The sequence below is a fragment of the Nycticebus coucang genome, chromosome 14, assembly GCF_027406575.1.
Source record: "Nycticebus coucang isolate mNycCou1 chromosome 14, mNycCou1.pri, whole genome shotgun sequence".
Classification (NCBI taxonomy): Eukaryota; Metazoa; Chordata; class Mammalia; order Primates; family Lorisidae; genus Nycticebus; species Nycticebus coucang.
Window position 1 is genome coordinate 67,971,116 of NC_069793.1, and position 12,234 is coordinate 67,983,349.

Sequence of the window (12,234 nt, forward strand, 5' to 3'; positions counted from 1 at the left end):
ATGAATGAAAATGAGTGTTGCTTTTCTTACAATTATATCTAATAATCCACTTTCCACAGTATATTATTATATCTAATAATCCACAAAATTTATGCTGTTCATTCTGCTACTTTGGGAACTTCTGATTTGGAGATCTTAGTTGCCAAGGAAGTACTTTTACCAGGTGACACAAAAATAGCTCCACTGAACTAGAAGTTGAGGTTGCTACAGGCAACCTACTTAGGTTTCTTACTCCATTGAGCCAATATTCAGACAAAGCAGGGTTTACTCTATTGGTTGGGTGACTGATACTGTATATCAAAGGTAAATATAATTGTTGCTATACCTTAAAGGCAAAATAGAATATCTTTGGGATCCAGAAAATTATCTGGTGCTCCTCTTAGGATTTCCATGTCTTTTAGTAAAATTAATGGAAGACTACAGCAACCTGATAAAAGCAGGACCTTTAAGAACTCAGACCCTTCAGGAGTGAAAGTTTAGGACACCACACCAGTTAAAGAATCCCAACCAGGTGAAGTGTTGGATGAGGACAAAGGAGCATTAAATGGATGATGGAAAAAGGATTTATAAATATCCACTATGGTCTCCTGACCAGTTAACAAAATGATTGTAGCAACAATATATATTTTCATGTATATTTGCTCCTTACTTGTGTGTGTGGGCATGTGTTCGTGCATGCATGTGTATGCAGGCATATTGTATGTGTAAACTACTAGCCGTGACTGACTCTCCAACTTAGTTTTTGGGTTACAAAATGTCTATAAATTCTTTAAAAGAGAAAATAATATCATCCAGAGATGGATACAGTAATTGAGGGAACTGTGTTTCATCCCTTTTTTGAGGATGGTGAAAGTATCTTCAGTCTAAGATGAAAGGTTACAACATGTTAGGTGAAGGCATGTAGTAGTTGTACTAAAATATGGAGAGAAGGATGAGGGCTTGACAGTGCCAGTTGTCTGCCTGTTTGCTCTCAGCCTTCACTCCTTTCCTTTGTTTTCTGCTATGCATCCTAGGGGGCTGGAGCCATCCCTTAACTACACTTCCCAGTCTGCCTTTCCAACTGTCTTCCAGTTAGGCACTGCCAAGGGAAGGGACTGGTGGTGGGACTGGAAAGCCAGAGCACAGGGAGAACCAACTCTCTCGTGCAGTTTCTAATGGCATTTCTGTTAGCAGCAGCGATGGCAATACTGCCAGTGGTGACTGTGCTGCCAGAGGTTCCAGCCCTGGTTGAGGCAGCACAGCTTCAGCAGATCTAGAATTGCAGTAACAACTTTTGCAAAAGCACAGCGGTGGCTATGTGCTTGTGAGCTTCAGTCTCACAGAGTTAGCAACTTATCTCTGAATATCAACACTTCTTCCTTTTTGTGCTTCCCATACTCCTTTTCACCATTTTTCTCTTTCAGCTCTTTTAGTATCTATGTAACTAATTCCCTCTGTTTATCTTTGGTGATGTTTTAGGTGGAACAAAGTTTCTCTGGGTATAATTTTTAAGAGGTACATACTGGAATATGTATCCTTATCTTTTAGAGGTACATACTGGAATATTTATAGAAAAATTTATATGAATCTCCTGGAATCATTTATGGCAAAATATCTGAGATTTTTCTTAAGAGTAATCTATGGTAGAGAGTGGTAGGGGCCTAGAAGAAACAAGATTGGCTATAACTTCATCATTTTCATGTGATCACTTTTGGGTGCTGGGTACATAAAAATTCATTCTACTATTAACTCTACCCTTATATGTGTTCAAAATTTTCCATAATGAAATACTATTATATCTTTCCTTCAAGAATGAATGAATGCATAAATTAATAAACCCCATCTATTTGCAATACCTTGAGTGATTTTTGTGTTCCTGACTACAGCCTGACTGATGCATGTCTTGTAAAGAAAGCCTGCCTGGGGCGGTGCCTGTGGCTCAGTTGGTAGGGCGCCGGCCCCATATACCGAGGGTGGCGGGTTCAAACCTGGCCCCGGCTGAACTGCAACCAAAAAAATAGCTGGATGTTGTGGCGGGCGCCTGTAGTCCCAGCTACTCGGGAGGCTGAGGCAAGAGAATCGCTTAAGCCCAGGAGTTGGAGGTTGCTGTGAGCTGTGTGAGGCCATGGCACTCTACCGAGGGCCATAAAGTGAGACTCTGTCTCTACAAAAAAAAAAAAAAAAAAGGAAGCCTGCCTGAGAATTAAGCTAAAACCAAGGAAAACAAAGATATGTACATGTGCATGAGTGGGCAAGTGATACAGAGAGTGACAGAAATTGACCACATGCTCAAGACATGGAGATGAACCTAGCCCTGGCAACATCCTGTGCACCTGTATCTGGTTAAATTAATTCACCTTGGAATTTTTCAGATATAAGAATTGGACTTCTGTTACTTGCAAACAAAAGAGCCTCCAACTAATGGACTCTGTAATATAATGACTACTACTATTAGCCCAACCCCCTTGAAAAACTAACCAACCACTATCATCACTATAATTTCCATCGTATCTGCAATCATTACAATAAACACTATCACCATGACTTTCACTATCACCATCTCTAAGTTGGTTAACATTTACTAAATACCTACTGTGTGCAAAATACTGGGTCTTCATGTAGGTGCTGCAGATCAAAGATGAGTAAGTCAGAGCTCCAGCCCTCAAAGAGCTCATAATCTACTTGGGGAGACTATATATATCACCCATTTAACTATCATAAAGATACATAAGTCACAATAGAATATGCTCAGTACTAAACTAACTAGGGAAACATTAAATTCATCTGATGCTTGCAGAAGGGAGGAAGAGGCCTGGGCTAAAGCAGTCAGAGAAGTTTCCTGGTAGGGCAAGGAGGGTTTGAGCTGGGCCTTGGAAAATGTACAGAATACACATAAGAAGAAAATATAATAAGCCTGAGTGTGGTCCCTGGAGCCAGATGGACTTGGTTCAAATCCTAGTTCTGTCATTGACCATTATATTCCCTTCTTATTGTATTGTGATGGGGATTTTTCTTTTTCTTTTTTTGGAGACAGAGTCTTGCTCTGTCACCTAGACTGGAGTGCAGGGGCACCATCACAGCTCGCTGCATCCTCCAGCTCCCAGACTCAAGCAATCTTCTTGGCTTGGCCTCCCAAGTAGCTAGAATTACAGGTATGTGCTACCATGCCCAGAAGATTTTAAAAGTTTTTGTAGAAATGGGGGTCTTACTATCTTGCCTAGGCTGGTATTGAACTCCTGGCCTCATGCAATTCTCCACTTTTGGACTCCAAAGTGCTATGATTACAGTTGTGAGCCACCATGCATGTCCGGCCCTTCCCTTCTTATTGTAGATATTGATCTTGCCATAAGAATCCCCTTCATGAGCCCTCTGCTACAGCTTTGTGATTTTGGGCAAGTTATTTAACCTGTCCACCTCAATTTTCTTGTCTAAAACATGGGGATAATAATAGGACACCTACTACAGAGCTTTTGTGGAGATTAGTTGAGTTAACATATGCAAAGTGCTGAGAATAGTGTCTGGCACTACATATGTGTTATTACTAGTAAGAGAGGAAGGATCAACACATCCTAGCCAGAAGGAATAGCCTTAGCAAATGTGCAGAATGGGAATGTACAAAAACATATTTAAAAACAAGTAAACAGACTTACTGAGCTCATCAAGGGGAATTGTCTGGCTCATCAAAGGGAATTGTCTGGCAAGAGTAGTATTTACAATTTGAGAATGACCAACCAGAAGCAGGGAAAGTAGCTTCCAAACACCTGCGTCTCTCCTAACAGCACCTAGGAAAACTGGTGCACCTATCTGTGGTCCCTCAGTGAGCTTCAGTAGAAGGCATTCTCTCTGCTTTGAGTACTTACAGCCCATCTTTATGGCACTTTCAAGCTGCTTTGAACTATTTCTTTGGGTACTTGTACATAGACAAAGGCTCCTGAGGGAACACACAGGATGGATGCCAGGAGGTAGAACTTACTGCTCTATGACAGCCAAATTGGGTGGCAGGGAGGTGAGCCCATTGCCTGTGAGGAGCAGGACACGGAGGTGTGGCAGAATCCCCAGATCACAGATGGCCTCTGCAGTCAGGCTGTTAAAGGAAAGGTCCAAGAACTACCATGCAAAGATAAAAAGGGGGTGGGGGAGGACAGAAACACTACATGTAACAATGATGCTCATACATATGGTGAGAGCTAGCTACCTTTTTCCTAACTTTCCAGGATACCCCATCACCCACAGGATAAAACCCTGCTGGCTGTCTGGATTAACATTCAAGGTCTGCTGGAGTCAGTTCCCCACCTATTTTCCAGCATTAGCTGCCACTACAACAAATTGACTCCTTCCCATTCCTTGTCCCATCTTTGCTTGTGCTTCTCACTCAACCAGGAATGCCCTTCTTCCACGTATCCCTATTTAAGCCCCCAAAGGCCAGCTCAAAAAGCTGCCTCCTTGTAATACCTTTCCTAATTCCCTAGGCAGATGGACTCTCTCCCTCCCATGACTTTGAGTGCATTATCTACACTGTTCTCAGGGTATTTATCAAAGTCTGCCAGCTACCTGAGATAGCTAAATGTATGTTTGAGGAATAGAGATATTGGTATATGGATGTGCCTAGCATGTGTCTGTCACCATAGTCAGGAAGACTTGGGATTCTATCTACCTCCTTAATATTACTCATATTTGTTCCCTCCAATCCACTCTTCACAGAGAAAGCAAGTTCTAACCCTACCACTTCTTAGCCTAAAACCTTTCAATGGATCCCTATTATCCATATGAAGGTTTAAACTCCTAAGCAAGGTTTCCAAAGTTCTCCAGTCTCTTCTGCTACTTCCAGGCTCACATATCACAACAGTCCACTATGTCTCTATTTCCATTCTAAGACACAGTTTTTACAATACTAAACCTAAGCTGTTTCATCAGTTTTCTAACTCAGGGGTTGGCTAACTAAGGGCTGAGAGCCAGAGCAAACCTGCTGCTATTTTTTATAGACCATCAGCTAAGATTTCCACATTTTTTTTTTTTTTTAGTTTTTGGCCAGGACTAGGTTTGAACCTGCCACCTCTGGCATATGGGACTGGCGCCCTACTCCTTGAGCCACAGGCGCCGCCCGATTTTCACATTTTTAAATGGCTAAAAAAAAAAAAATCAAAAGAATTTTAATAGTAGAGGGGCACACTTATAACATTGACTCAACCTGTACAAAAGCAAATTATGTAACCATAAGGTGTGTATCCCTGTAGTATTTTAAAATAAAATTAATTTAAAAAGAGAATAGCAGGGTGGCGCCTGTGGCTCCAGGAGTAGGGTGCCAGCCCCATATACTGGAGGTGGCGGGTTCAAACCCAGCCCAGGCCCAAAACTGTAAAAATAATAATAAATAAATAAAAAGAATAGCAGTATATTACATGTAGAAATTATGTGAAATTCAGATTTCAGCAATGTAAATAAAGTTTTCTTGGAACAAAGCCATGCTCACTTGTTTACATACAGGCAGCCCCCAAGTTACAAACATCCTACTTTTGTATAACTCGCACTAATAAATGGAGGCTATTACAGGAAGTCCCCAAGTTACAAATATCTGACTGATATATGATGCACTTTTATAAACAGAGGGTATTACAGGTAATAGGTAAATGTACCTGTTCCAACTGACATACAAATTCAACTTAAGAACAAATCTATAGAACCTATCTCCTTCATAACCAGGGACTGCCTAAATTATCTATGGCCATTTTCCTTCTACAACAACAGAGCTGAATAGTTATGACAATTATGACTAGTTATAATCATATGGACCTCAAGCCTAAAGTGTTTGTCCTTTAGCCCCCTATAGAGAAAAAGTTTGCAGACCCCATTCTTGCCTCTTTGGCTATTTAATGTTGGGTCCAAATTTGCTTTCCAAAAATTAAGTACAGCTCAAAGAAACTTACAGCCATAGAATCACAGACCCCAGAATTTCACAGTTGGGCCAGAATTTACAGAGGGGGAAAGTTAAATCCCAGAAAGGGGCAAGATATTTGACAAAGGATGCATGGCAAAGTACTGGTAGAACCAAAGCTAGAAACAAGGTCTTTTGACTAGCAGGGCAGGGCCCCAGCTGAATCTTTTTCAGATATGCAAGCAGTGAATCAAATTATGGCAAAGTTAAAGTTTTTCTAAATTCACTCTAAAGAATTCTACTCTGGACTTTTCCCCTTGGGGCAGCCTTTTCTGAAAAACAAGAACAGGAATAGGTGCCCGCCCAGACCTCCAGAAGAGCTGTGCCACGACCCAAAAACCACGACCCGCACCTGCCGGGGCTCCACACACCCTGACCAGGAACTGCGAAAGCCACACAACCCCACGGTCCTCACTCCTGTATGCTCCCTGCCTCCACACCGGCCCACTCGTCTGGCCAGGGACTCTGGTAGCTGTGTGCCCTCTGGAGCCCTCCCTTCCTCTGCACAGAACCCTTCTCCTGGCCAGAGACTGCTGGAGCCTTGGGCTTTCTGTGCCAAAGTCACTGGGCACCAGGCACTCCCAGAACCTGTGTACCACCCCTGGCCCTGTTGCTGGATCTGGGTGTGTCACACTCCGGAGCTGCTCCCACAACCAGAACTCCCTGCCTGGGGCAGCCCAAGAGAAGCTACAAAGGGTCACTCCCTACAAAGATCCAGCAACAATAGAGTGATCCCGCTGGGGTCTAATCTTGGAGAGACACCTCCCCAACTCTGAGGATGGCCAGAGGCAACAGTGAAAAACAATCATGAGGCGAAATCAACAGAAAAACTCTGGCAATATGAATAATCAGAGTAGATCAACTCCCCCAAGGATCAATGGGGCAGACACAGCACAAGATCCCATGCACAAACAAATAGCTAAGATGTCAGAAATTGAATTTAGAATATGGATAGCAAATAAGATCGAAATAGAATTCCAAGCAGTAACCCAAAAGATATCTCAAGAATTCAACAAATTCAAAGACCAAATGACCAAAGATTTTGACACATTGAGACAAGAAGTTGCAGCCCTCAAAGATCTGAGAAACACAGTAGACTTCCTCAGTAACACAATGGAGAAAGCAGAAGAAAGGATTTCTGACATTGAAGACAAAGCTTTTGAATGCTCCCAAACTCTCAAAGAGGAAGAGAAATGGAGGGTAAAAACAGATCACTCTCTCAGAGAGCTCTGGGATAATTCGAAGAAAACCAATATTCGTCTTACAGGGATCCCCGAAAGCGACGAAGTAGCTTCACAAGGCACAGAGTCTCTTCTCCATGAGATTATGTAGGAGAACTTCCCAGACATGCCAAGAGATTCTGAAATTCAGATAGCAGACAGTTTCAGAACTCTAGCACGACTCAATCCAAATAAGACATCCCCCAGACACATCATAATCAATTTCAATAAAGTTAATAAGAAGGAGAAAATTCTGAAAGCAGCCAGACAAAAGAAAACCATCACCTACAAGGGCAAGAATATTAGAATAACTGTAGATCTCTCTGCTGAAACCTTTCAAGCTAGAAGAGGATGGTCATCGACTTTTAATCTCCTAAAACAAAATAACTTTCAACCCAGGATCCTGTACCCAGCTAAACTGAGTTTCATCTATGACGGAGAAATTAAATACTTCAATGACATTCAAATGTTGAAGAAATTTGCCATAACTACATCAGCTCTCCAGGATATTCTCAGACCTATCCTCCATAAAGACCAGCATAATCCTCCACCACAAAAGTAAACCCACAGTTTACACCACAAAAGTAAACCCAACTTCCACAGTCACAAAAGGATTAAAAATGTCCACGGGTCTCTCGAAAGGCTTATCAATATTCTCAATTAATGTGAATGGTTTAAACTGTCCTCTAAAGAGGCACGGGTTGGCTGACTGGATACAAAAACTCAAGCCAGATTCTGCTGCATACAAGAATCGCATCTTACATTAAAAGCCAAATATAGACTCAAGGTGAAGGGATGGTCATCTATATTCCAGGAAAATGGAAAGTAGAAAAAAGCAGGCGTTGCAATCCTGTTCGCAGATGCAACAGGCTTTAAACCAACCAAACTAAGGAAGGATAAGGATGGACACTTCATATTTGTTAAAGGTAACACTCAATATGATGAGATCTCAACTATTAATATTTATGCACCCAACCACAACGCACCTCAATTTATAAGAGAAACTCTTAACAGACATAAGCAACTCGATTTCCTCCAGTTCCATAGTAGTTGGAGATTTTAACACCCCTTTTGCAGTGCCGGATAGATCCTCCAAAAAGAAGCTAAGCAAAGAAATTTTAGATTTAAACTCAACCATTCAACATCTGGACTTAACAGACATCTACAGAACATTTCATCCCAACAAAACTGAATACACATTCTTCTCATCAGCCCACAAAACATACTCCAAAATCGACCACATCTTAGGCCATAAATCTAACCTCAGCAAATTTAAAAGAATAGAAATTATTCCTTGCATCTTCTCAGACCATCATGGAATAAAAGTTGAACTCAATAACAACAGGAACCTGCATACAAAAACATGGAAGCTAAACAACCTTATGCTGAAAGATAGATGGGTTATAGACGAGATTAAGAAGGAAATCACCAAATTTTTGGAACAAAACAACAATCAAGACACGAATTACCAGAACCTCTGGGCTACTGCAAAGGCAGTCCTACGAGGGAAATTTATAGCACTGCAAACCTTCCTCAAGAAAACGGAAAGACAGGAAGTTAATAACTTAATGGGATATCTCAAACAACTGGAGAAGGAAGAACACTCCAACCCCAAACCCAGCAGAAAAAAAGAAATAACCAAAATCAGAGCAGAACTAAATGAAATTGAAAACAAAAGAATTATACAACAGATCAATAAATCCAAAAGTTGGTTTTTTGAAAAGATCAATAAAATAGATAAACCTTTGGCCAACCTAACCAGGAAAAAAAGAGTAAAATCTCTAATTTCATCAATCAGAAACAGTAACGATGAAATAACAACAGACCCCTTAGACATTCAAAAAATCCTTAACGAATACTACAAGAAACTCTACTCTCACAAGTATGAAAATCTGAAAGAAATCAACCAATACTACTTGGAAGTATGCCAACTACGAAGACTTAGCCAGAATGAAGTGGAAATGTTGAACAGGCCTATATCAACTTCTGAAATAGCATCAACTATACAAAATCTCCCTAAAAAGAAAAGCCCAGGACCAGATGGCTTTACGTCAGAATTCTACCAAACCTTTAAAGAAGAACTAGTACCTACACTACTAAACCTCTTCCAAAATATAGAAAAAGAAGGAATATTACCCAACACATTCTATGAAGCAAACATCACCTTGATCCCCAAACCAGGGAAAGACCCAACAAGAAAAGAAAATTATAGGCCAATATCACTAATGAATATTGATGCTAAAATACTCAATAAGATCCTAACAAACAGAATCCAACAACACATCAAAAAAATTATACACCACAACCAAGTGGGATTTATCCCAGGGTCTCAAGGCTGGTTCAATATACGTAAATCCATAAATGTAATTCAGCACATAAACAAACTAAAAAATAAGGACCATATGATTCTTTCAATTGATGCAGAAAAAGCTTTTGATAATATCCAGCATCCCTTCATGATCAGAACACTTTTAAGAAAATTAGTATAGAAGGGACATTTCTTTTTTTTGTTTTTGCAGTTTTTGGCTGGGGCTGGGTTTGAACCCACCACCTCCAGTATATGGGGCCGGCGCCCTACTCCTTGAGCCACAGGTACCGCCCCTAGAAGGGACATTTCTTTTTTCTTTTTTTTTTTTTTTTTGTGGTTTTTGGCCAGGGCTGGGTTTGAACCCGCCACCTCCGGCATATGGGACCGGCGCCCTACTCCTTGAGCCACAGGCACCACCCCGAAGGGACATTTCTTAAACTAATAGAGACCATCTACAGCAAACTCACAGCCAATATCGTATTGAATGGAGTTAAATTGAAATCATTTCCACTTAGATCAGGAACCAGGCAAGGTTGGCCATTGTCTCCATTGCTCTTTAACATTGTAATGGAAGTTTTAGCCATTGCAATTAGGGAAGAAAAGGCGATCAAGGGTATCCACATAGGGTCAGAAGAGATCAAACTTTCACTCTACGCAGATGATATGATTGTATATCTGGAAAACACTAGGGATTCTACTACAAAACTTTTAGAAGTGATCAAGGAATACAGCAATGTCTCAGGCTACAAAATCAACACCCGTAAATCTGTAGCCTTTATATATACCAACAATAACCAAGCCGAAAAAACAGTCAAGGACTCTATTCCGTTCACAGTAGTGCCAAAGAAGATGAAATATTTGGAAGTATACCTAACAAAGGGTGTGAAAGATCTCTACAAAGAGAACTATGAAAGTTTAAGAAAAGAAATAGCTGAAGATGTTAACAAATGGAAAAACATACCATGCTCATGGCTGGGAAGAATCAACATTGTTAAAATGTCTATACTACCCAAAGCAATATATAATTTTATTTTATTTTTTTTTGCAGTTTTTGGCCAGGGGCTGGGTTTGAACCTGCAACCTCCGGCATATGGGGCCGGCACCCTCCTCCTTTGAGCCACAGGTGCCGCCCAGCAATATATAATTTTAATGCAATTCTTATTAAAGCTCCATTGTCATATTTTAAAGATCTTGATAAAATAATACTTTGTTTTATATGGAATCAGAAAAAACCTCTAATAGCCAAAACATTACTCAGCAATAAAAACAAAGCAGGAGGAAACATGCTATCAGACCTGAGACTGTACTATAAATCGATAGAGATCAAAACAGCATGGTACTGGCACAAAAACAGAGAAGTAGATGTCTGGAAAAGAATAGAGAACCAAGAAATGAATCCAGCTACTTACCATTATTTGATCTTTGACAAGCCAATTAAAAACATTCAGTGGGGAAAAGATTCCCTATTTAACAAATGGTGCTGGGTGAACTGGCTGGCGATCTGTAGAAGACTGAAACTGGACCCACACCTTTCATTATTTTTTTTTTATTTTTTTTTTTTATTTTTGGCCGGGGCTGGGCTTGAACCCGCCACCTCCGGCATATGGGACCGGCGCCCTACCCGTTGAGCCACAGGCGCCGCCCACACACCTTTCATTATTAACTAAGATAGACTCTCACTGGATAAAAGATTTATACTTTAGACATGAAACTATAAAAATACTTGAAGAAAGTGCAGAGAAAACTCTTGAAGGAATCGGCCTGGGTGAATATTTTATGAGGAGGACTCCCCAGGCAATTGAAGCAGTATTAAAAATACACTACTGGGACCTTACTGCACAGCCAAGAACATAGTAAATAAAGTAAGCAGACAGCCCTCAGAATGGGAGAAAATATTTGCATGTTATACCTCCAATAAAGGTTTAATAACCAGAATCCACAGAGAACTCAAACATATTAGCAAGAAAAGAACAAGTGATCCCATCTCATGGTGGGCAAGGGAGTTGAAGAGAAACTTCTCTAAAGAAGATAGACACACGATCTACAAACACATGAAAAAATGCTCATCATCCTTAATCATCAAAGAAATGCAAATCAAAACTGCTTTGAGATATCACCTAACCCCACTAAGAGTAGCCCACATAACAAAATTCCAAAACCAGAGATGTTGGTGTAGATGTGGAGAAAAGGGCACACTTCTACACTGCTGGTGGGAATGCACACTAATACGTCCCTTCTGGAAGGATGTTTGGAGAATACTTAGAGATCTAAAAATAGACCTACCATTTGATCCTATAATTCCTTTACTAGGTTTATACCCAGAAGACCAAAAATCACAATATAACAAAGACATCTGTACCAGAATGTTTATTGTAGCCCAATTCATAATTGCTAAGTCATGGAAGAAGCCCAAGTGTCCATTGACTTACGAATGGACTAGCAATTTGTGGTACATGTACACCATGGAATATTATGCAGCCCTAAAGAAAGATGGTGACTTTACCTCTTTCATGTTTACATGGATGGAGCTGGAACATACTCTTTTTAGCAAAGTATCTCAGGAATGGAAGAAAAAGTATCCAATGTATTCAGCCCTACTATGAAGCTAATTTATAGCTTTCACATGAAGGCTATAACCCAACCATAGCACAAGATTATGGGGAAAGGGCCAAGGAAGGGAAAGGGAAAGGGGAGGTTAGGGTGGAGAGAGGGTAATAGGTGGGGCCACACCTACAATACATCTTAGAATGGGTATAGGCGAAACTTACTAAATACAGAATACAAATGTCTACATA

The 12,234-nt window shown here is 40.6% G+C and overlaps 1 protein-coding gene across 8 annotated transcripts in view; it reads right to left on the reverse strand.

The window, feature by feature from the left end:
• XRRA1 (X-ray radiation resistance associated 1) overlaps positions 1-12,234 on the reverse strand; it is a 99,041-nt gene that overhangs the window by 58,501 nt on the left and 28,306 nt on the right. For 6 of the 8 annotated variants that reach the window (XM_053560113.1, XM_053560116.1, XM_053560112.1 and 3 more), the window contains one exon: positions 3,953-4,086. The exons of the other annotated variants lie outside the window; for them this stretch is intronic. Coding sequence is in view for 4 of the 6 variants with exons in the window: in XM_053560112.1 (XP_053416087.1) it covers positions 3,953-4,086 (134 nt within the window). In the remaining 2 variants the exon portion in view is untranslated. The remainder of the gene's footprint in view (positions 1-3,952; positions 4,087-12,234) is intronic. 8 annotated transcript variants of the gene reach the window in all.